Source organism: Phyllostomus hastatus, unplaced genomic scaffold, assembly GCF_019186645.2.
Source record: "Phyllostomus hastatus isolate PE091 unplaced genomic scaffold, TTU_PhHast_1.1 phas_contig_159, whole genome shotgun sequence".
In the NCBI taxonomy this organism is placed as follows: Eukaryota; Metazoa; Chordata; class Mammalia; order Chiroptera; family Phyllostomidae; genus Phyllostomus; species Phyllostomus hastatus.
Genome location: NW_025333640.1, coordinates 29,619,892 through 29,644,621, shown reverse-complemented (window position 1 = coordinate 29,644,621; position 24,730 = coordinate 29,619,892). Strand labels below are relative to the sequence as shown.

The window sequence follows — 24,730 nt, the reverse complement described above, 5'->3', positions numbered from 1 at the left end:
AATAGCGTAAACTTTCTTTTTGTTGGTAAAGCCCATTAGTAGTAGCTGTGAGAACAAATCTGTATATTTTGCTGTTCTCCCATTAAAAGAATCATGTGGTATGCAAATATGAGGAGTTCCCCCTAATCAGTGTCTAACACGATTTCAGGAAAGTGCAACACAAATCAGCAAAAACTAATCAGGGTTGCCACTGTCCATAATATCTGTAATACTTCCCCCAAGACAAACCCATTTCACTCTTAGTAAAAAGACTATACGATTTTCCTTCTCAGTATAAATTCACTGCATTCCATGTCTTACACGCTCCAAAAGTGGGTGCTGATGTCGATCAGATGCTGAACCCTGCAACAAGCTGCTGCCTAACAGGCATACTAATCAACTCTTTCTACTAAGCAGTGTCTTAAACAAAGTGTCTTCACTGTTTAGCCTGGGAATCCAAGAAAGCAGAGACTCCTCAAAAATGTGACCAGCCCTGGCTGGTGTAGCTCAGTAGACTGAGTGCAAGCCTACAAACCAAGGGGTCACTGATTCAATTCCTGGTCAGGACACATGCCTAGGTTGCTGGCCAGGTCCCTGGTGGGGGGTACATGAGAGACAACCACACATTGATGTTTCTCTCCCTCTCTTTTTCCTTCCCTTCCTCTCTCTCTAAAAGTAAATAAAATCTTTTTTGAAAACGTGACTAAACTCCATTATGCTATTATAGTCTTGGTTTTTCCATAAGGCCAAGTAAAAGCACACAGCTTAGTCTAGAGACCTAAGTAGGTCCCATCTTCTCCTTGAAGCCAGAACTCTGATCTTGGGGCTTAACCACCATTACGCCAGCCACATGGAAAAAGAAAATCAGAGAATAATAGAGACAGAGAGAAAGTCAGCCTTCCCCAAGGAACAGTTCTGGTTTAATATATGTCAGTTACATGCAAATGAACTAGTGCAGGGGGGAGAAAGGAATTCATATGTGCATGACATTCCTGCTTCCAATAAGTGACATTCAGTTCCCTTCTCAGGTGCTGACCAAGGAGGTTAGAATTCTCTTCTCTTGGAGAAAACCATGATTGAAGTGGACCAATAGGCAGCATGGAGACGAGAGGAGCTCTCTTCACTCCCTACTGTCAGTACAGCACAATGAAAAGATAGAAGGAGTCTATCATTGTAGTACAGGATTATCTCACTTTCTACTTTACGAAGGTCTTGTGCATGGAGAGATCTCTGAAACAGAAGTTAGTGTCTACTTCTTAATTTGCCAAATTGGCTGTGTACTTTGCCTTTCTGAATCTTCTTATGTGCAATAAAAAAATATTCAGTGAAGTGATCTTTAAGTTTCCTTCAACATCTAAGATTGTATAGTTTTATTATTCTATGTCCAGATCTCATTACCAAGTTGACTGTTGGATGTCTCTGTGGGGCAGGGATGATGGCGTATGCACCCTTCACCTGTTTAGCGTTTTTTTGCAATTAGCATCTTTTAAAAAATGTTGGTTGAGGTGTGGAAAGGTGTGCATTGCTGCCTTCAATTTGTGTTAACAAGGGGATGGAGGAAATATACATCTACATATTTACATAGAATATTCCTGGAGATACAAACCAGAAAACTAATATTGGTTGCTTTTGAGCAAGGGGGCTGAGGGACCAGCAGTTTGCATGGGGGTGCAGGGGACTTATTTTTCATACTTATATGAAGGTTGTCCTTTGTACTTACATTCTGCGTTTCCCTTGCTCTTTCTCCTCCAGCCACACTGGCCTTCTTGGAATTCCTCCAATTTATGAAGTACGCTCCTGATTCAAGGCCCTTGCACTTGCCTTTCTACGTGCCTGGGATGCTCTTTGTCCACACACTCGGAAGGTTTCCTGCCTTGCTTCATCCTGGACACTGCTCAAATGTCGCCTTAATACAGAGACTCCCCCACCTACCTGTGTGTAAAATCTCCCCCCTCCCCCTACGCCTTATTTTAGCACCACCCGGCACACTCAATATTTGCGTTTGCTTACTGTGCAGACTCCCTTTTGGAGCTCCGACTGGCATATAACAGGGAAACAACCAATACTTGCATTGATGTACTGTTTCAGATGGAACTTCTAAAAAAAATCATATACTTAAGTTTCTTTTTCAAGAAAAACAACCACTTAAGGAATAAATGTTTGAGGAATTGTTAGATGCTTGTAATTACAGAACTAAGTCCAAACTTCTTTCCTCAACATATATGGCTCTTACCTGCCACTGATCAGTCACGAGAACGTTATTAAACGCAAATTCCGTTTCCTCGTCCATAAAGTGAGACTATTAATCATTACAGTTGACCCTTGAACACCGCGGGGTTGCGGTCCAACACTTTAGAAAATCCGCGTATCATTTAAATCTGCCCAGCGTATTTGTGGATTCCCAACGGCGGGAGGAAAATACACGGAATTAAGATTAAATGTGGGTGAAAACGCTATGGTAGTTACCAAAAGTACACCTCTTTTTCTGCGCTTGAAGTGTAGAAGCAGGACACGGGGTCAACTTGCGCAAAAGTCTGCGAGGGAAGTCTTCACGGAGACGCTGGGTAGACAGATCTTGGGCGCTTGGGGCGTGCCTCCTAGTACCGTTGCTAGGGAACGCGTCTCCCGTCCCTAGAATGCGAGCACGCGCCAAAGCAACTCTGCTCGACCTTCTTGCTGCATTAGCAATTGGTGGAGCGTGGACCAATCGGAGGAGGCCGGAGGGGCGGGGCAGGCCGTGTCCAAGAGAAGGCTCTCCCGTGGCCTTGCTCCCCAACTTCCGGGTCACGGTGATTGCGGGGAACCCTGTGCTAGTAGCGTCGTTTCCGTTGCCGGCTGTTTGCAGTTGGGGAAACCGAGGCAGACTCCAGCTCCCCTTAGCTCTTCCGCTCCTGTGAGGTGGCTGCTGTTTCTTTTCCTCTCGCCCCGTGCGGCTTCCCTGCGGGTGCACTGAGAGCGCGCGGGGTGCGCGAGCCCCGCGGTGTCCCACGGCAGATCTGCTGGACGCCGGGACGGTGGGGCTTTGTGCGAGCCGTTCCCTCCCACTCGCGGGCAGCAAGAGAGCTGGGCTCCTCCGGGCTCCGAAACGGGGACTGGGCGCAGCGACTCCCCGCTGTCTGGGGAGCTCACGCGCAGCGAGGCTTGTGTTCCCTCCGCTGGGCAGTTCTTTTGTCAGGAGGAGCGTGTACTAGATGGGTTCTTTTTCACGTTACAGTTTAGCCCATCGCTGTCGTGCACCATTTCTGCGCTGATGTGCGGGGATTTCAAAATTGACAGTCTGGCAGACCTTCGTCTAGAGATGATATATAGGTGGGAATGTTTAAGGCAGGAAGAAGATGAACATTTTTGTTGGATTTTAAGTAATTACTCACTCGCATTGCCCCCATCGCTCTTCGTTTAGGAACTGAAGGTTTTTCTTACGACGTAAAGATTCAGCTTTATTGAAGGTGTAGTTCATTGTCCTCAGGATTTCAGTCTTTTACCTGTTGAGTGGAAAAACAAGACTTAGCCAGGATGTGATCTACTCAGTGTTCAGCCTGTGTACTTCAGTTTGTAAACCATATGTAGTGTTTTTATTTGCTGGCAACACCTTACTATGGGATACATGTAACTGGAACCATTCATAAGAGATTAAGAAGAGCTATTCCTTATAATAACAATTCTGATACGTGTTTTTTTTTATTTAATTGTTGCTTAGTTGGGTTCCCTTTGTCAACTGTTGGGCCCCAATTCTCAAAGAGTGAAAAATTTTAAAAAGGGAACCAAGAGCTTAAATTTTAAGTAAGTAATTTTGAATTTTACAGTTAATTTGTAAAAAGTGAAAAATTGACCATTTGACCAGCCATAATTTAATCTAAATAGTATATATTACACCTATCATTGTTTTTCTTAGATTCCTTAAACAATACTACAAACAGACACAGTGGAATAGTGGAATAGATATTAATGTAACTTGAGACTTGATGAATTGAATAAACTAATTTTTTTCCTTTTTAAAATCCAATTTAAGGTCATTAAACCTGTCATATATTTCCTTCTCCAGGAAAAAAAAATGTTTATTTCTTTGTGGGACTTCTTCTATGGGCACTTTTTTCGGTTTTGGATGAAATGGCTCTTACGACAGATGACTGGAAAGTGTGAATTGCAGCGAATTTTTGATACCTATGTAGGTGCCCAGAGGACACACAGGATAGGTAATGTTATCTGAAAGAGAATAATTAAAAACTAATAAAATTTTAATTCTGAATGAATATTTTTTCCTCAATATTCACAGTGACATGCACTCATTGTGTAACCTGATCAAGTCACTTACACTCAGTTTCATAATCTGTGGAATCTAGCATTGAATTCCCAAAACTGTATGATTTTATTGAAAAAGAAAAAAGGATTATTATTTAATTCCCCGTCTGTGCGAACAGTTATTTTCTCTGGCTCCTGAAATTTATCTGTTGTTCCTTAGGTTATAGTTGTGAAGTATATTTTAGAAGAAAATCTTTAATTCTATAAGCTCTTTGAAATTTTCACCCAAGTGATGGAAAAGTGGGTGTCTGGATCTATTCCATAGATTCCTTTTTATACTCAGCATCTTCCATGAATCTTTTCATCTCTTGTGTAAATTCATGAAAAGACAGCAATAGGTATCTAGTGATCCCTAGGGAAGATTATTAGACTCAAAGTCAGCACTGTCCAATACTCACTCGTGAGCCAGTAGCCCATGTGGCTGTTGAGCACATGAAATGTGTTATTAGGAATCGTGATATGTGGAAGTATAAAATATACACTGGGTTTTAACAGTTGATATGAACAAAGGATGTAAAACTATCTCATTAGTAATTGTTCGTGTTCATTATATATGGAATATTTTGGGTATGTTGCTTTAATATATTTTAGATGTATTGGTTTAAAATAGTAAAAGTAATTGTATCTGTTTCTTTTACTCTAATGTGGCTATTAGAAAACTTTAAATTACGCTTGTAGTGTGCATTTTGGCTTGCATTATATTTCTGTAACAATACTGGTCTATTTACCTTCTGAAATCCATCAGCTTGCAATGCATAATTGAAAATACTGCCTTAAATTGGAATGCAAATGAGGGACAGACGTGGGGGAGGTCATTTCTCTTAGGCCAGGGTAAAGAAAACCAGGGATTAACTGCAGTTCATGCTCACTGTGTTAAATGGGAAATCAGGCCTTCTTTTGCATCAAACAAGTGTGCTTCAACTAAGAAATCCACCCCGGAAGATCTGGGAAGTTACTGTTGGTATCCAAGGCAACGTGAAAGGATGACAGACCAGGAGAGAGTAAGCCTCAGGGCAGCTGGATGATTGAAATTTAATTACTTCCCTAGTTTTCTCACAACTTTGTGCCTGACTTAAATTATTGCCTGCTCTTTAGATTTGCCCTTTTGACTGTTTTGAGAAGAACAAAGTACCTCTTGATAAGAAATCTTGGCAGCCTTGGTGTTTTATAGAGCGTGGGCGGGGGAGGGGGGGACATATGTTAAGGCCTTATTTTGTGGCAGAAACATTTTTTCAAATTTTTCAAGTTGCTGAGAAAAAGACTTTAAGTTAATGTGCCAGAAAAATTTTTTAAATAAACCGGTGAAAATGTTCTAGTCATTCTTGAAACAGAAAGGAGAAGCTGCTTTGCTGTTTGTCTGGTTAGAGGTGGTTAGGCAAATAATCGGAAGTCTTTGCATTTTAGCCCTGTGTTGTATGATCCATTCAGTTGCTAGCTCCTGAAATGACACTCTTACTCCTTAAGGGTAACACGTGGAGAAAATGTAGTAGAGAGCACTCTTCCTGGAGTCTTAAGATGAGTTTCTGGGGCAGAAGCTAATCCAAGAGAGCCAGCCATGTGTGAATCTGCAGGGGCCAGGAGGCGCTTGGGGTCTGCACAGAAACAGATGACTCTGGGGAGATTGGGTGGACTCCATCTCTTTGGCTGTGGTTTGTTAGGGTGGGTTGAGGATTTTGGAATCATATCTAGTGTTGTGTACTGAAAGGCTGAAATTTTTAAGTGTCCAATAAGTTATTCATGTAAAAATTGTATCTTCTAGAACTTTGAAAGTAATTTATAATTGGCCAGATATTTATACTCTTTGTTTATGGAATAATTCACAAACAACATGTAATAACATTTTTGTTGTTTTGTTTTTAATTTCAGAAAATTCCTTGATGTATTCCAAGAATAAGGTAGGATCATATCAAGGTGATAATTCCAGGAAACTTAACTGGAAAATATGTTTTGTTTAGAAGAATGCCTCAATTTTAGAATTAATGATTAACATCCTCCCAGAAGAGTCTTTGCTGTAAAAAGAATTGAGTGGAATTTTCCCACTTTAGAAGTAATATTTTAGTTTTAAAATATTTTCTCCAAATGTGTGCTGTTATGGACAAAGAAGGTATTTGAATAATTTGTCCTGTTCTGAGGTTTTGCTTATTTATTTTGCCTGATTCCTTGCTGGTTTTGGGGGAAGCAGGGTCCTGGGGGAAAACCTTTTATAGAGCACCCTGGGTCATGTAACTTTTGATCCAAAATACGTCATACCTCATGTTATTTATTAGTCAGCTTTCGCTGGGTAACGAACTTACACAATCTCAGGAGCATATAACAATATGTTATTTATTTCTCGCTCATGTGTCTGTTGGCCATCTAGAGACTCTTCTTTTAGCTGGTGCCAAGTTCAGGTCTGTGGTCACGGTGTCATTCTGGGACCCAGGTTGGAAAGGTAGTGGGCCCCTGGGGAATGTTCTCACAGTGGACCATGGAGGCCCTAACCACACAGACATATTTTAAGTTTCCTGGTGTCATATCCGTTACCCTTCCATTGGCTAAAGTAATTGATGTGGCCAAGCCCTAGAAAAGATAGAGAAATACATGGTGCCCACCGTAAGGCCATAGTAGGCAATGGACATATAATTCAATTACAGGGGAGTGGAAAATTGGGACCAATACTTTAGTCTACTACATGCTGTACTTCCCTGCAGTAGTTCACATTTTTTTCCTATGTATACATGTGGCGTGACAAAGGCAGAGCATGGGTCACCTGGACCATTGTTTGAAATGCCATCATAGATCACGGCCAGCATTAAACAGCCACCACCACCAAAGGATGGAATAGAAAATAACTAGAAAACACTCGTCATAATAAAATTAAATGTTCTTTCATGAAATGTTAATTTTAGTTGTCTGTCTGTATAGCCTCAAATGTAACATGCTAATCTGTTACCGGTGGTTTTCACTGGTGGTAAGATGACAAAATTATTTGTGTCTTTCTCTTTGTGCTCTTCTGCATTTAAATTTCTCTTGATTCCTGCATTCAGATTTTTTGTACATACATTTTTATTATGTAATTTTTGAATTTTATAAAAAGTGTCTGCTTCATAAGCACACTATGGTAGTAGCTCATTTGCTAAGAGATCCTGTTGATTCTCAGTTAAGGAAGACTTCATCTGAAACATGTTGCTTCTCTTTCCATTAATTAATTAATTAAATAATTGCTTGAATTTAATTAGTAGTGAAAATTTGAAACAAATTTGGTTTCATTTTGCATTTTAATATCTGCTTGTAGAGCTGACTAAATACCTTAAAACTTACTGTCCTTTTTCAGCTGTAAGGGATTTTTCTCAATCAGCTTTTTGCCACGTCAACAGGTTTTACAGGAAGCCACATTTGCTGCTCAGAGTGAAGTGGACAAATGCGTAGACGACATAATGAAAGAGAAGAATATTAACACCGAGAAGGATGTCAGGTGCGCTGCTGTGGCGGTCCCCTCTGTGGCTGTGCGCCCACACCCTGTGGACTGCGGCGACGCCCCCCAGCCGGCCCACACCGGGGCTGCAGGGGCTGTGGTCTGAGTCCACCCTTCCCCTTCCGCGTGTGAGGAGCTGAGGTCCAGACAGGGGAGCGGTGGGAGCCGAAGGAAGCCAGTGCTCGCGGGTCCCTAGCCCAGTACTGTTGCTAGTCGACCATCGGCCTGTTTTAGGGTAACTTACCATGCCTTTCCTGGAGCTGAATAACTGTGGTTACTGTGTCCTTCTCCTCCTTCAAAATGCAGGCCCTCTGCCCTCCTGCAGGAGGGTCTCCCTGGCTCCTGCAGCCCGAGGTAGGGCCCCACAGAGCTCTCCCTCCACCGTAGCATAACCATTGTACTGTGACTGTCCGTCTGCTCTTGTCCTTCCCCTCGTATTGCAATGAGTTGCAAATTCTGTAAGAGGAGGACTTGACTTGCTCCATTTTTGAGTTCTCAGGACCAGGAGGTTGACTTGTAAGTGTTTAGCAATTTGTTCTTTTCCAGCATTTTCTGTGTAAACATAGAGGAAGGAGCAATGTATTTTGGCTGGAACAGGGAGGGGCACAGGAGAGAGCTGTGAGGTAGTTCCACAGAAGAGGTGACATTTCAGCCGGGCCTTGTGGAGTGGGCAGGGAGGGCACGCTGTGTGGAGGAGGAATGCCAGCACGGCGCCAGCGCTGCGGACCTGGGAGTGACAGGGGCCTTTGTGGCTGGGGCCCTGGGGCCCTGCAGAGCAGGGCTCCGAGAGGTGAGTGCAGTGCTGGGCTGCACGTCACACCGAGGGACAGGTGTCGTCCTCTCGGTTTCCTCCTTCCTTCCTGCCTGCCTGCCTTTCGCTGTCTTCTGAGAACGAATCATGAAAAGAAGAGGGAGCTACAAAGTTTGCCCCTTGCTCTCTTTCTTTCTTTTCAAGCAAACAAGCTGTATTATCAGAAAATGGAGGGTAAACTGGGGGGGTAGGGAGGCCGGCAGAAGGAATAAAGACAGAACAGTTGGGAAACAGTCCTTCCGGCAGGAGAGGACAAAGCCATGAACAACACATCAGCACAAATGCATACATGGTGATTGCTTCGAGGGGCCTTGCAGAGGAGGACGGGATGGGGGTTTGGGGGTCTGTCGATGTGCTGGTGGTCGAGAGTGGGAAGTCAGCACTCGGATGGTTCTGGCTTGGAGAACTAATGATTGACTACTGGTGTCGATAATAGGTTTAGCGACTTACTAAGGAAAAGCATGTTTCTTCAGGGAAGACAGACAGTCGTATTTGGGGAAACTGAGATAACCTGTCCTGGACTTGTTGGTTATATATACAAGGGGAGACCCAAAAAACCAGAATTTATTTATAAAAAATCGTGTATTCTTACATGTTTAAACACCAGTCACCTTCAAAGTACTTACCATTTGATGCAATACACCTATCGCGACTTTCTTCCACTACTCACAACAGTTTCTGAGCTTGTCGATTTTGATGCCTTTTAGTGTTTCTGCTGGTTTTTGTTTCACCTCTTCCACATCAGCAAAATGTTTCCCTTTGAGGACTTTTTTCATCCCTGGAAACAAAAAAAAAGTCACTTGAGGTGACATCAGGTGAACAGAAAGGGTGGGGCACAGGGGTCATGTTGTTTCAGGTCAAAAACTGCTGGACACTCAGCACGGTGTGGGCAGGTGCGCTCACCAATCACCCGTCACGGAATGGGCAAACGTGTGGAAAGAGCCTTCAAACAATTTTCACTGAAGCCAGTTGCAGCCTCTCACAACACCACCAGCTGGTCCACTGATACAGATGGGTTCCTAGAACACTCACCTGGTGGGGGAAGCCTGTACTACAAGGTGCCCGCCCTCCAGAAGATAATTCTGTTTTTAAGGGTCCCTCCTTGTATATATACATTCTTGGAAAATTAGGTCCACTGGTGGTGACTGGTCGTGAAGATTTAGGGGTGTATGAGGCTGCCCAAGGAAAACATGAAAAGAAGGGACAGCTGCAAAGCTTGCCCCTCCTACCATGTCTTGTCCTCTTTCCAGACCCTGATTTATCACGTCCTTCCTGATACTTGATACTCCTCTTATAAAAAGTTGTGTGTTTAAGGAGACCTTTGCTGCTTATTGTATTAAACCGAAAGTTAGGAAATGGTTTCTAAATAGCCATATAAACCACAAGCTGTGGAAGGTATTACTTTATTGTGATAAAGAATGACTTTTTAAAAAATAATAATTCTGTTATTTTCAGTTTTAAAATCTGCATGAAGGCATGCTTACTGCAGATATCTGGTTATAAGCAGCTCTATTTGGACGTAGAAGGTGTGAGAAAAAGACCGTATGATTCTGATAACCCGCAACACGAAAAGCTGCTGCTCAAGGTACGGTTCGTTTTCTGCATTCGATGTTCCTGAACACTGGGCAAATGAATCAGGCCTGAGCTAGTGAGGTCTTGGTGCAAATTCTCGAGGCTTAAACAGCCATCCAGTTTCTTTGCCCCTTAGAAAATTGTATTATGTTGGTGAAAGATTTTTAGTTAACTCTTTTTATAGTATTCTGATAAGTATCATTAAAATATATTCAAATAAATTTTATTTTAAATGCTTTTAATTCTGGAATAGATAACATATAAAGGGAAATCTACTAATAAAAGAAGGGGCCAGATAAAATCCAATCTAAGTACTGGATTTGGCTTCAGGACCAGCAAAGTCTTGACCCTGCTTTAAAGTAGGATCACTAGTCTTCATGTTTTATTTTGGGTAGCGGGATACTCCTTTTATGAGAAGTCCTTTATTCAACAGTGCCTGAGATGGTAGTGAAATGGGAAAATGCAAGTATTTTTGTTTCACAAATTTCATAAACTTTCTTATTAACTTTTGTGAGCCTGTCTGGATTGATGTGTGGTGTCAAATTTAGAAAATGATTAAATTTTTAAACTTTATTTTGCATTGATTAGTTTGTTGCTATCTAATACTTGATAGCTGTCTTATGATAGCCATCTGATATTTGATCTCAGTCTTACGGAATATATTTAGTTAAAACTGAGTTGTTTTTCTTCCTTTAAAACCATGAAAATTTGTAAAATAATCATCATATGGGTTGGAATGAACCCGTATTATTTCCTCATGATCCCCTCCCTGACCCAGACCTGTTCTCCTTCTTGTCATCAGGGACAAATCCCCCACTCTTAGAGCCCACCTGAGTACATAGGATCAGGGGCGAGGGCCACACACCTAACACTGTCCTCCAGGAAGTAGTTTGCCAACTCTGGTGTTCATGTGTGTGTGACCTAGTAGGTGAGGACATCACATTGCTTTAGATGTCTGTGCATTGGTCATCTTTTCAAAGTCTATTTTTTGGCTAAGTCTTTTAACTGGAATAAATAGGCTACATTTTTTATGGTAATTGAAAAGTTCTCTAGGCATCATTTTCGTTGAACCTATAATTTGTCTACAAAATTATTCATTTGAAAGCATTCAACTTACTAGTTATATCAGTTATGAGAAGGGAAAAAAGCCCTGGAAACTTGAGAACGTCACTATTATTTGTAAAATGGAAGCATGTTTGTACAGCTTTGGAGTCTTCTAATGCCCACAAAAAAGCTGAAGGCCAGAATCTCCAAGCAGTGGGCTGACATCGGTTTCCAGGGTGATGACCCCAAAACAGACTTCAGAGGCATGGGCATACTTGGATTAATCAACCTTGTGTAAGTGAAAATAAACTTTATTTTCTTCTCTAAAATGAAATTACATGTCATCTCCCACCTAGTTGCATACCGCCTGTGAACTGGAATAGCTGCAGCGCTGACCCTGTTTACTGATGTGGTGGCGACAACGTGAAGACATTGGGAATGTGCCCGCGTGTGTGTGTGTGTGTGTGGTTTCTGAGCTTGCCAGTACCTTTCCTCTTCCTTCCTCTTCCTGACCTCCCCTCTGATACTTGTGAAGGAATTATTTACACTTTTTTCTTACTTTTTTTTTTTTATCCTCTTGTCTCTTCTCTTGGCTCTCTGATTCCATTCTGGGAAATGTGACCAGACAAGACAACAAGCAAGTCCCTTCACGCTGATTCTTTGCCATGTGTGGCAAGGGATCTAAATCTCAGACTTTTCGCAGCCTGTGTGGGCTCCCTCTGCTTTTCTTCTTCAACACTTGTGCTTGAGCACATGTATGAAGTTGTAAAATATGTAGCTAAAATCAGTTGATAGCCAAAACTATTTTAGAAAGTAAAGGACATGCAAATGAAGAAGTTGTAGTGTTTGAGGTATCCTTGGATTGTGATTTATTGACTACAGAATACCTGGAATGGGAACCCTAACCATTAACAAGAGTTAGATAGTTACTGTAAAAAAATTAGTCCTGAAATTGACCTAAATTATGTTAATAGTGAGAAAAAAATATCTAGGTCAGTATGGATGAGGATATTTGGTGAGAAAATAGAGACACAGTAGGTTTCAGTATGTAACTTTTTCCCAATTCCAAAGTATTTAATTTTCTATAATACCTAAATTTTAGGAGTATTAAAATTTCCTATAATTCTACCTCTCCGAAATAAGCAAAACACAGTATTATTTTAAAAATAATAACCACAGAAATGAGACACCTGTTTTCTACTTTGATAAGCAGAAACTTCTGTTTGGAATTTAAGTAGAAAAAAGTGCACTTTGTTTTTGCTTGGAAACTTATGAAATATTTTAAAATTTAATATTTTTGAAAACACGTGGATGTTTTGTCTGTACCCTTCCAAGGCCGCCTGTACTCTCAGTACCCGTAAGCTGCGCGGACTCGCGAAGCAGCCGCCCTCAGTCGGGTGGCTACACACGGTGGTGTTTTCTGGGTGACCTTTTTCCGAGTAACCTTGCTTCTGACTGTCTTCCTCAGAAATCGGGTTTTTCAGTGTTTTCCAATTTAGCCGAAAATTTAAATAATTTACTAGGATTTGGTTCAGAAGCCGGCACTCAGTCCACTAAGCCACACCAGCCAGGGCTTAAATAATTTAATAGAATTTGATTCATGACTATGGTAAGGGATTTGGTTGGACACACTTTTAAATGACTTACAGATAGATATTTTAATGCTATGTAGAGCTAGTATCTACTAATTTGAAGAACTGTGAAGATTCACAGGTATGTTTTGATAATTATTTGATTGCCGGTGATGTACTAGAAATGCTTAGAAGGTTGAAGAGAAGATTTGGTCCCTGTCTTGGAACTCAAAGAGACTGCAGGAGTTCAAGGCAACAGGATGTATGAGCCTACAAATAAATAGCTTTATCCTCTATTTCTCCTGATACTTCAGTGTTGTGGCCAGTGTTTTAGTTACAGCCCTGATCACTGGGGGTGGTTTTTAGTGCAGAATGAAGGTGGTTGACTGTCTTCTGTGCGCACTGAACATGGCATTAAACAGAGCGGACTGCAGTTGCCCTGGAAGGAACGGGCCCAGGAGAAGGGGAGAGCGTCCTCCTAACAGGTGGCTGTTTTGTAGAAAATTTAGAATAAACAAAGAAAGAGAACTCTAGGTCTTTTTAAATGCAGGTAGTTCGCTTATTTGTTAAAATACCTTAAAGTCTTGCCAAAGGCCGATCGCTCAGATTGAAACTTCGACTGAGATGGGGGTTGATCGGGTGCTTGTGGTCACGCGAGGACTCTCATTTTGTCGGTAACTCTTTAAATTGCTTCTGTAGCTTCGCTGGGAATGACTTATGTTGACGACATTCTTTTTCTTCACCGTTTGAAGGTATTTCAGTGAGAATTATACCAGGGAAGCTCATCAGATTCTTTCCCGCTCCAATCATCCTAGCTTAGGGTAAGCCGGGCGCAGGGAAGAGACTGCAGGCCCTTGGATTTAAGTTGGTGGGGGGATCTGACTTTGAGAGTATGTCCAGGTATTTCTTAAATGGGATGATTTTAATTAATAAGAACTTTAAAGGATATTGCATGATAACATCATTTTTAAGGCTCAATATGATCATAAGCCAGTTTTGTATTTTAATATTTGAGAGTTGTGGCATAAAATGCAAATTGAGGTTATATTATTAGCTTTATCATATGATATTATTTTATGTTTGTATTCCAATGACACCTATATTTGGAAAAATACAACAATATTACATCATAAAAATAAGTACCCTGATGATAGAAGAGAAAATGTTAGGTTACCCAGTGTATTTTAGAAATCAATGAGAATATGTGTGTCATACTCCTTTTAGTTTTTTAAAGGGTTTTCGTTTTAGAAATTCATGGGACCAGAGCTTTGTTTTTATGTCTTAGATTATATCCAGAAAATAAACAGCCTCTAAAGAACAATTTTTAAAAATCTACTCTGGCTTATTATTCTTAATATGTAGAGATATCATGAAGTCAATGCTGTGTTAAAAATGGGTCAGGTAGCTTTTTGCTAATTCCTTGACTGATTTCAAGTTTATTTTGCACACCACTTGGCTAGCTGGTGTAACTAGTCATGTTTCTGACATAGGTATTCTTATGCAATAGTTGGGATCAACCTGACAGAGATGGCTTACAGCTTGCTGAAGAGTGAAGCGCTGAAATTCCATCTCTACAACTTTGTTCCTGGTGTGCCAGCGATAGAGCACTTCCACCAGTTTTATTGTGAGTATCAAGAGGAGTTAAAACTCAGTGTTTCTAGGAGAAGTTTGAAATCGTTAGGAAGATGGAACATCACTAGCAAGTATATGACTTATGCTTGTCATTTGATTATTTTGGATCTTTGGAAAAATGGAAAATAATGGAAGATGGACTCCCAAGGGTATTTTGCGCTGTGGTTTTTATGATTGTTGATTTAAAAAAATTCAGTGAGGCAGTTTTTTCACATGTACACAAATTTAGTATTTATTCAGTTTTTCTGTAGGTATCCATTTTTCAGTCTGTAAGATGAGTTTTTTCTGTTGAATCCTGGTCAATAAATGCTATTGAGTCAAAGACAGACAACTTACAGATTATTTTGTGAAATTTATTTAAAAAAAATTTTCGCCCCTGCTCCTTGTTTCAAGTTCCGGTGGTCTCGTGTGTGGGTGAGCTACTTAGTCACTTTCCATAAAGCAGTCAGTCTATTACGGCTGTTTCCTTAACTTTTATTCTGATGATATTTGAACACGGAAGGTTTAATTGAATGCACCCATCTTCTGAAGTTACTGCTCAGAAGCAAAGAATTCAAATCCAGCTTAGCTGTACTGAATGCTGTACTTTTATGCTGTACTTTTCTTGATCATTTTGAGTCTTTAGAATGTCATTTGCTGTCAGCAGGAGATAGGAAACTACTTAGGTAATAAATGGCCAGATCATAACTTACTCAACTCCGTGACTGACAGTGTCATCCAGGTCTCTGCCCATAATCTCCCCTGTCCTTACGTAACTCCAGGTTCGCCTGCTTCTTAAATTCCTCTTGCATTTGCCCGCTGTTTCCCATCCCCGTTGTGACTGTGTGATCTGGGGCCTTTGTCACTAAGTCCAGCTTATTTTGAGTGTATCTATTTTTCGGCCCTGGCTGGTTAGCTCAGTTGGTTAGAGTTTAATTTCTTTTTTTTTTTTTAAAGAGAAGTTGCTGATAGTTCATTGAAAAAAAAAATGGAAATATCTCTGAGATTTAGAAATTAAGTAGAAAACAGCTTTCTTTTAAATTATCCTTGTCCAACATTTTCTTGTTATTTCCATTTTTGCGTTTCAGGGGTCCCCGGTAATAATAACCTTGTTTCCTATTCCCAAGGTATCTTTTTGATAGTATTATGTCTCTTAAGTTTGAGGGGTTTTGTTGAAATTGCTGTTTACTTTGAACGTACGAAAACATTTCTTATAATGTTCCTCAGGTTTCTAGTACTTTAAGATAAATTATTATACCCTAATATGGAACTTAAAGGATGGTCATATACTTTTAAAATGAGATGGTTTGGATGTGATACCATTATTGAGCCCTGTATTTTTTTTTTAACTACAGGTTACCTTGTCTATGAATTTGACAAGTTTTGGTTTGAAGAAAAGCCAGAAAGCATTATGTATTTCAACATATATAGAGAGAAGTTTCATGAAAAGATTAAAGGACTCCTACTGGATTATAATGTGTCACTCACTTTAAAAATATGAATCATCCGTAGTATCTTCTATTTCTACCACATTTTGCACACACAGCAGAATTTATATGTTGTAATAGAAATTATCTGATCAAATACACTGCTTATATGTAATTTCCTACAAAAGTTTTTCAGAAATTCTATTTAAGAAAGCTACTGGACAATCAGTGTATGTTTACAGTTGTTTATACACTGTCCTCCAAAGGAACCTTTTCCTTCCAAAGACCCCTCTGTAGAGTCATGGGAACTACAGTTCGGAACTTGGGACTTAGCCCATTTAGTGTAAAAGTACAAGCCAGGTACTGCATTTGTATTAAACTGGTTGATTAAAATGTGTGAATATCAGTTTTCACTTTATGTGTAGCTATCAAGTTGCTATCTTTGCAAAGCTCTTAAAATTTTTTTGTTGGGTTTGGACATGCTAGTTCTTTATTTTCTTTTTCTTATTTGTAGGTTACTTGGGAGGGAGGGGGAGTGGTTCTTCATGGTTTTTGTTTGAATCTCACGCAGATGCCAGTGTGGCCTCGTCGGCAGCAGCGAGAGCACAGGTATAGCAGAGGGGATGAACACGCCTGGCCTCCGTGGTGGTTTGTCTGATTACTTAGCATCACAGATCATGTTAGAACCACAGTGTTGGCGACTAGCTTTTTTGTTTTTTAAACACCATACTTTCAAATATTACGATGTTCTTTTAAAGCTTAGAGACAGTTCCTCCTTGTCAGTCTTTGCTTTTTGTTAGTGGGGGAAAGGGACCTGAGTCGGTGCTTGGCGTGAGGGCCTTTTATGGGGTCGGCCCTACCTGCGTGTACTTAGGAAAAGAGAGGTGTTTGCTGGGAACACCTTGACTGTGTTCAAAGGACAGTTGCTGTTTCAATAAAGCTGTCTTTGAACTTAGACAGGAAGAAGACTTAAAGCATTTTTATAAACTTGGTTAAACACCATTGGTTTATTTTATTTACTGTTAACTCTCAGTCTCTGCTCTGACTCCGTAGTGTATGTAGTTGATGTGTAGACTTTATGGGTGTTCTTTGAGTTAACAGTGTGGGATTCTCAAGTAGCCTGAGGAGGATGATTATGCATTCTGAATAGCTTTGTTCTTCTACAATCTCAGGGCGGCAGCAGGTGTGTTCAGGATTATACGGTGATGAGATTCTAAAGTGAACAGTTTCTCCTTTAGACATTAGTTCTCATAGCAGAACTCTAGTTTGAAGATAAGTTCATGTTTTCCTTAAATCCTACAGAAACCAGCCTGTCAAAGACATAATTTAATCTAAAACACAAAGACCTGAGACTTTAAAGTATTTGTTCATGTTTATTAACAAACCTCTCTTCAAACTTGCCAGAGAAGAGTGGTAAGATAATACTCCATTGTAACGTAACAGCTGTGGCGTTGTACGGCACATTAAAAGTGCGTGCATTCGAGTCACAATTTTCTCACGAAGAAACTATTTTAAAAATTGGGTTCACTTTATTGCAGTCCTGGCAGTTTACCTGTTCATTCTGTATTAGAGGAGTTTACAAATGTGGTTTCTTGTAGGGGACTGAACCTTGGGAGTATTTCATTTTTTAGCATGTTTTTCAGTGCTGTGTCGTCCCGCTGGAGTTCTGTGAGCTGTAGCAGCGCCCTGCTGAGGATCAGGTGTTGATCATTCAGTGGTTTGCTCTGGTCAAGGTGCTCCCTAGTATGGGAAAGCAATTGTCTTTGAATTTTTGTGCTGAAAACACTTGTATTTTAATTTTTCCATAGCTGAGATCTTGAACTGATTTAAACCTTTGTCATTATGCCTAATAAAAGAACAACTCAAGTATTGGGGGGGGGTGCTTTTTGAGTAATTAAGTTTTTTCCCTTTCTAGGGAGAAAAAAACCGTAGTATTTTTTAAATGTCATTAGAAAATTTGCTCTAATATGTTCTTTAGTTCCACCTCTGTTTGTACAGTACAGATAGTGTTCTGTTTTTGCTTAAATAATCAGTAACCATTTCACATAGTTCTATGGCAAACTGGTCTAAGCCACCGACAGATTCTAAGGTTTGAATCTGAAAGCCAAGCGCAATGTCACCAGTTGTAAATTAGAGTGTAACATGCGCCTTCTGACTTTTATGTGATAGTGACATAGATGAAAAGAGAAATATAATTGTGTCTGCCTTCCTACTTTTCCTTGCTCTCCACGTTATGTTAGAATTTTATGTAGTCTTAAAATCCATGTTGAGAACCTTTCCTGTTTCTATAATAATGAATAAGTACCAAAGTAGTGATAGAACTTAAGTACCAGGAAAGTTACGTTTGCTTTAGCATCAGAAAAGTGAGTCAGTGTTGAAATGAGATGTTGTGTGCGCCAGGCTGAAGAGCATGTGCCAGTGACAAGGACAGTCTAAAAACAGTCAAACCATTGTAGTTTGCGTACTGTGTTCGGACGGTGCAGGGTGGGGGAGGTCAGAGGATGTCAGTGAACTGAGACCACCCTCCCTTTGTGTATGAATCCGGTGACACAGACGGAAGAGTCGGTGTCCTACTGGCCCCACTCAGAGTCTAGGAAACGGCCTTTTTCCTGAGAATGCCCACCCTGAATTTTTTCTCTTTTAAGAGCTACTTGGATTTGTATATATTTTTCTGAGTCAAAACATATGGACTCTTCATTCTTATTCCAGTGTCCACAACGGTTTATGTACGTTTCTCTCCTGTGCGTTCAGCGAGGTAGAACTTGCGCAAAGCTTTGCTCATTACGTGAGTGTGAAAAGTGGAAAGGCTTGTGGCCAGGGCAGGAAGGCTCACATGTTGTCACGGCCCCGAAGAGAAGAGGTTTGGCTTGGGGGGGTGACACTGCTCATTATCCTTCTGGAACTAACGAGGGGCCAGCAGCTGTTTCCTCGGGACACATGGCCCCCCCGCCTTCTCTGTGGACCAGTCCGGGGGGGCTCAATTTCTGTTTTCCTGTCTATGAACCTCTCCACATCAGCGAATTTTTCATAAAAATTAATGGACTTGTTAAAAATCAGAAAGGAAATGTCATGAGTGACCTTTTTCTTCCTTTTTTTCCCCGTCTTCGGCCTTTGATAAGAAGAAATTCAAATGTAGTTAGTGCAGGTGAGACCCCAGTATTACACTACTATGTATAATAGGGCGATTCTATGTTTCTATTTAAGTATTCAACAAATATTTAAGCAGTAGCTGTCCCTGGGGGGGCGGGGTAAAGTGCTGGCTGGCAACTTAAACAGATTTTTGTCTACTTTGGATAAAGCAATTAATTTCCTATGTAAAAGCAATAGCTGAGATGTGATGTCATATTGTTAGGAATGCTGTGAGCAAATAAAAATCGTTGAAACTTCTATAAGCCTTGCTGTTTGCACTTCTGTTCTCCTCCCACCCTCCCATCCCTTTATTTAAGTCATTTGTGTTCATGAAACAATGCTTTTCTTGTTTTAAACTTATCTTTATTGTATTTTTCCCCATTACCATTTAGTCCCCTTATACCCCCTCCCCGCAGCAATCCGCACACTGTTGTCCATGCCTGTGGTCCTTTTTCCGTTTTGCTCCATCCCTCCCCCTCCCCCCACCCCCGACCCCAGTTGGATGGTGCGGTTGGAGCTGTGGTCCCCCGCTCGCCCACTTCCCTGCACGGCGGGCGCCGGTGGGCTCGCTTCCTTCCCAGAGAGAGGTCTCCTCGCCCTCTCCCTCCCATGCTCCTATCTGAAAGCTCCCCTGAGGCCGGTGCCCAGTGCTCTGCTGCTGGAGCTCCGGTCTCTGGGGACAGAGACATCGAGCCCACCCTCTGTGGTGGCAGAACGGTCGTCAGCTCGGGAAACAAATCATCACAGAGCTGGGTGAAAAGTGACCATTCGGAGAAGGAGATGGTAAATCACCATAGTTTGAGATCAAAGAGAAAAATCCACAAAGATACTAAAAAAACATACCCCAATCATCAAAAACAAGACAGGAAATGTTGCTTGGAAGGCACTGACTGCCTTAGGAGGGAGCTGAGGCGCCCACTCCTTTCTCTCCTAGACCATGCTGGAAATAATCAGCCTGGAGGCTCAGGACTCCCGGAGAAGCAAACACAGGTGACACTTGCCTCACAGAGTATGTGGCTGCTGTGACAGAATGCCCCAGGATGCTAAGGGCACTATTTCCGTAGCATCAAGAGAGGCATCTGCTGTCAGGGCCCCTTTCTCTGTGACAGCGGAAAATTCCGGCCTCTTGCTAACGTAGGGCTAACATTTATACACATGGTATTCCCCTCCCAAAGCCTGACAGTGTCAGATTTTAAGGTTATTTCCTGAGGCATCTTTCAAGTGACTTTAGAGACAGAAGCACATGAAGGAATGTGTAACAATCTCAGAATCAAATCCAATCACTCGATTAAACACATTAACAAATGGTATCACAGCGCACTAATAGGGATGAAACAGGAATTTCAACCTTTAATCGCTAATGTAGGTAGGATAAGTTAAATAATCAGATAACTGATATAAATTCCCTTATTTTAAATACATGTATTATATGCACATCACTACATATTATATTTATCATCTCAAAATACTTGACGATAGAAATATTTACTCAGTCCAAACGATTGCCTAATATAATTCCCCCTGCAAAGGCGTCCAAAGAATAATGCGACTGCCTTAGGCAGGAACTCAGTCACTGAGACGAAAGCCGTATCTGAGTATCTGATGTATTTTATTTGTTCACATTATCTTATTTGAGGTTAACACTACTTCATTTGACAGTTTAAAAATCATTCTGTAAACAAAATAAAAAAAAAACAAACTCCAGCAGTAACAGCTAAAATAAGGACACAGTGTGTAATAAAATAAAGGAATGGGTCGAAAGGAATATTCCGAAGAAGCAAAGGAACGGAGACCAGGGCTGTGAACCGAACGGTGGGAGGGAAAACCACCCCCAACGTCTGCGACGAGAACGGCGGAGACACAGAAGCAGGACTCCAAAGTGCAGGTGTGCTAGTCTCCATTTCCACGTCCACTCGGGAAACAGAGCATACTATCCTTCTGTATAAAGTGACACAGTTCTGCTTTAAAACATTCAGTTACGTGACCTTGCAGGGTTTTTTTTTTGTTGTTGTTTCAGCTGACATTATCACGACATTGATGTAATTGGAAAGATGGTCATATATGATACATGGTATAGTTTCTGGAATCTATGGAGACTATGGAGATGGTAAAGTTTATTTATTTTTTTGCTTTCTTTGTAATGAGTAATAAGAAGCTGAAAATCCAGTATCAGAAGCATCAGTCTTTCTAAAAAGAGAAAAAAATTCCCGAGCCCTCTGTCACCCTCACGTCCACTTTGACTCTATAACAAGACTTCATTTCCACTGAATTCTGGCAGCTGACACAAATAACAACTGTTTTTTTTTAATGCGAAACTGGTCTGCTGTTTGTCTCAATTGACCAAATAGAACCATTATTCTGGCATCGCATAAAAATCACACTTTCATAATGGTTTAGAATCTCAAATGTTTTCCCTTGCAGGGGAATTTCTGTTGAATATAATTTTTGAATACAGGACTTTTTATGAAATATATTTTAAATCTTAAAAAATAGTTTTAATGCTCCCCAAAGTGGTATAGGATTTACCCTAGCTGACAGCGCCTGTCCCATTTAAGGTCATTTCATTTTCCCACTTCATTTTCCTTCCAGCTCTGATTTTTTTAAAACGCCCCAACACGCAAATGGCTGCTGCCTTGTTTAGCATTAAGCAGCACTATTTTTTTTAAACCATGTATATAGCTCAACAGCAAGACTAAGAAGTTATAATACACACATATCACGAACAGATTCATCTTTTTTTTTGGAATTCACTGAATAAACTGTATTCTGGTAACCCCCCTTCCCCAACAAGAGTGCACTGTACCTACAGCGAGGTGTTAAATATTTCTCCAACAGTCTTCACTGTATGATATTATGAAAACGCTAGGTTCCAAGCCGGGCCCTAATAAATATTTCATGTAAAAGAAAGAAACCCCAACAGAGAACATAAAAAAGACCCCGCCCCGCCCCTCCCGGCCGGCGGAGGGAGGAGCGCGTCAGCCGGACAGGGCGGAGATCTCGTAGTCACTGGCCGAGGCGAGGGCCCTGCCCATCATGCGGATGTTCTTGGCGCTGGTGATCCTGGCCATCATGCACACGGGCTTGTCGAAGTACCGCACCAGCGCGGGCTCCGTGAGCAGCGAGGCCAGGAACTGCTCGAAGGTGATGGCCCAGTCCCGGTCCAGGCTGGCGCTCCCGGGCAGCGCGGCGGTGCCCTGGCCGCTGCGCACCAGCACCGTGTCCTCCCCGATGTCCTCGCAGTGCAGCTTGTCCTCCTCGTGGGAGCCGGCGCTCAGCACCGAGTACGAGGACATGGAGCTGTCGTCCTTGGTGTCGTCGTCGGAGATGAGCATGGAGGAGCAGGCGCCATTGTCTCGCGGGGACGAGTCCTCCAGCTTTATGTCCTCCATCTGTCCGCCCAGAGAGTGGTCCTCGGCGTCGCCCGCCAAGCTGGCCGCGTGGGGCTCCACCGGCTCCACTCCGAAGGGTGCGCCGCCGCCGCCAGGCCCTTTCTTGGGGAAGGGCACGCCGGGGATGCCCTGGCTGCAGGGCCCGCTGCCCGCCTCCTTGCCGGGCTGGGTGACGAAGAGCTTGCCCACCTCCCCGATCTCCAGCAGCAGGCTGGTCACGGCCGCCGTGGCGTGGTACAGCTCCTGCTCGTTGGGGTCCTCGCTGAACATGTTATACATCGTCTTACAGAGCTCAATGAACTGCCCCTGAAAACGGATGTCGAATAAATAGCACAAAGATCGTCACCGCCCGGGGAGAGCTCAGGGGCAGGGCTGAAGCGGCCAGCCAGGCCATTTCCCGTTAGGACAACGGAAGGTCCCCTGCAAGGCCTGCGCGTAGGGTGGGTGGAAGCCTTACTGAAAGTCTCTCAATGGATGGTTCCATTTTTTACAGTTTGAAAAACTTCCAGCATCCGTGCAAGTAGAGAGAATGAAATAATGGAACTCCGTGCACCCATCCGTCTCCTCGAGTTAAGGCCCACCGCACTGCACAGTTGTGTTAATGTGCTTGTCCTCTGCTGAAGTGTCCTAAGTAAACCCGGGACCTCGGCTCGTCTAACACCTACACACTGCAGGGGGCACCGCAGCTTTTCCCAGGCCAGCTCTCCCACGCACGTCCGCTGGGCGCCCTGGACAGAAGACGTGCCCTCCCACCCCATCCAGAGGATTTATCTGCTTCCTGTCAGGACAGTTAGCATTTCCATGCGGTCTTATAATTACCTATACTTTCTTTTTTTAAGTCTGTCATTACATTTCTGCATTTTAAAGAGAAAAATCTGTCTGCTACCTTCACAGCTGAGCTCAGTGGGTTGAAAAGAGCACACACTCACATTTTGTTGAGTCTCTGAGGGTATTTCTAATGACTGGGATGAGACGTGCGCTCTCAAAATTGACGGTTTCCAGATTCACATTTCTCTCACAACATATTTTTGATGCACAAAATAGATGTAAATAGGTACTAACTGCCCCGAGTCACCACTGCCTTTGAGGGGTACTTATTTTACACGGATCTATGACTGGAAAACAGTTTTTGGGTTTGAAATGAAGAGACAGAACTGTGGAGCACTTACCTGGCTCAGTTTTGGTAAATCCTTTGCATTCTTTGATTTTGACTTATTTTCTGCAGTCCAGAGCCTCAGATAAATGCGATTTTCTTGAGAATTTGCCCTTTTCCCTAAAACCCAAATGTGAAAAAGTCAGTGTTCCAAGGTCAAGAAACACTGTCCGACCAGCAGGCAGGCAGCGCACGGGGGAGTCTGTACCTCTGTCCGGCTTCAGGCTCACGGTCACAAAGCCGTCGTCCGCGCTGTGTTTGCTTCTGCCGTCCAAACCAACCACTGCCAAGAAATGGGCGAAAAATCGGACTGTGTGCAGCGAACCCACACTTAGCATTTGTAGTAGAAAACAGAGAGACCACCAGGTAGAGTGGCCTGACTTAGCAAAAAAACAAAAACGAAAACCCAGCACGCCAAGTGCCATTCGAACCTACGATCAATAACAGATCATTTTTGGGTGTACATGTGTCCCAAGTAATGCCTGGGACCCACTTCTGCTGGACAAATTATTGTTTGCTTCCCTGGAATCAAAGTTTACAGGCTGTCCCATAATTTATGTGACAACCTGATTTCTAAGTGAAGAAACAACTCCCCCAGAATGTTTTGTCACGACTGGGGTTTAATGTACAATCAGGAAACAAAGGGATGTCGTCTCCACTACTGGAAGAAGGGTGAGGCCTGCCCGCCCCGTGGGTGTCATCCCCGCTCTGCTATGCTGTCATCCTAACTTCATGTACACGCAACTGATTTTCTTTCAGGCCCCACAAAAGACCAAAAACTCACTTTCTAAAGAGACATTAAAACCTTTGTTGATAAAGGGAAACAAATGCTGTCTGTTATAAAATTCCTTCAGATTTATAACCTGGCATTTCAAAACTATGACTTTCAGGGAAACCACTTTTAACAGAATGACCTTGTTAACAAGTGAGCCTGGTGGGGGGGAGGGGGGAGCAAAGCCTACCGCCTGGCAGGGCATGTCTTGTCCCAGCTAGGGGGACACAATGGCCACGGTCCCTTCAGGGGGCTGACGTGCCTGCTCCCCAATAGTATCCAACTCAAAAATGTGAAAAGAAAGACAAATACCACGTGATTTCACTTATCCGTGGAATCTAAAGGATGATATAAAGGAACGCAGAAAACAGAAACAGACTCATAGACACAGAGAACAGACCGATGGTTGCCAGAGGGGAGGGGGGTTAGGGGACTGGGTGAACAGGTGAGGGGATTAAGAAGTGCAGATGGCAGGGACAGAACAGTCACGCAGAGGTGAAGTACAGCGGAGGGGGTGCA

At 42.3% G+C, this 24,730-nt stretch overlaps 2 protein-coding genes across 5 annotated transcripts in view; one reads left to right on the top strand and one right to left on the bottom strand.

Annotated features, from left to right (window-relative positions):
- Positions 1-2,742: 2,742 nt before the first annotated feature.
- On the top strand, positions 2,743-19,155 carry ELMOD2 (ELMO domain containing 2). 4 transcript variants are annotated; one of them, XM_045831677.1, is made up of 10 exons: positions 2,767-2,877; positions 3,677-3,759; positions 4,022-4,172; positions 6,145-6,173; positions 7,635-7,732; positions 9,999-10,128; positions 11,320-11,453; positions 13,483-13,551; positions 14,221-14,354; positions 15,697-19,155. In XM_045831677.1, the coding sequence occupies exons 3-10, from the start codon at positions 4,031-4,033 to the stop codon at positions 15,840-15,842; spliced, it is 882 nt and encodes a 293-aa protein (XP_045687633.1). In that variant the 5' UTR covers positions 2,767-2,877; positions 3,677-3,759; positions 4,022-4,030; the 3' UTR covers positions 15,843-19,155. The 4 variants fall into 4 exon arrangements, with proteins under 4 accessions (XP_045687634.1, XP_045687633.1, XP_045687635.1 ...); XM_045831678.1 differs by lacking the exon at positions 3,677-3,759 and having other exon boundaries at positions 2,743-2,877; XM_045831679.1 differs by lacking the exon at positions 13,483-13,551.
- Positions 19,156-20,485: 1,330 nt separating this feature from the next.
- TBC1D9 (TBC1 domain family member 9) overlaps positions 20,486-24,730 on the bottom strand; it is a 75,234-nt gene continuing 70,989 nt past the window's right edge. The window contains exons 19-21 of the mRNA XM_045830992.1: positions 23,648-23,722; positions 23,456-23,559; positions 20,486-22,592 (exon numbers count right to left, since the gene is read on the bottom strand). Of these exons, the coding sequence (XP_045686948.1) occupies positions 21,873-22,592; positions 23,456-23,559; positions 23,648-23,722 (899 nt within the window). The 3' untranslated portion in view covers positions 20,486-21,872. The remainder of the gene's footprint in view (positions 22,593-23,455; positions 23,560-23,647; positions 23,723-24,730) is intronic.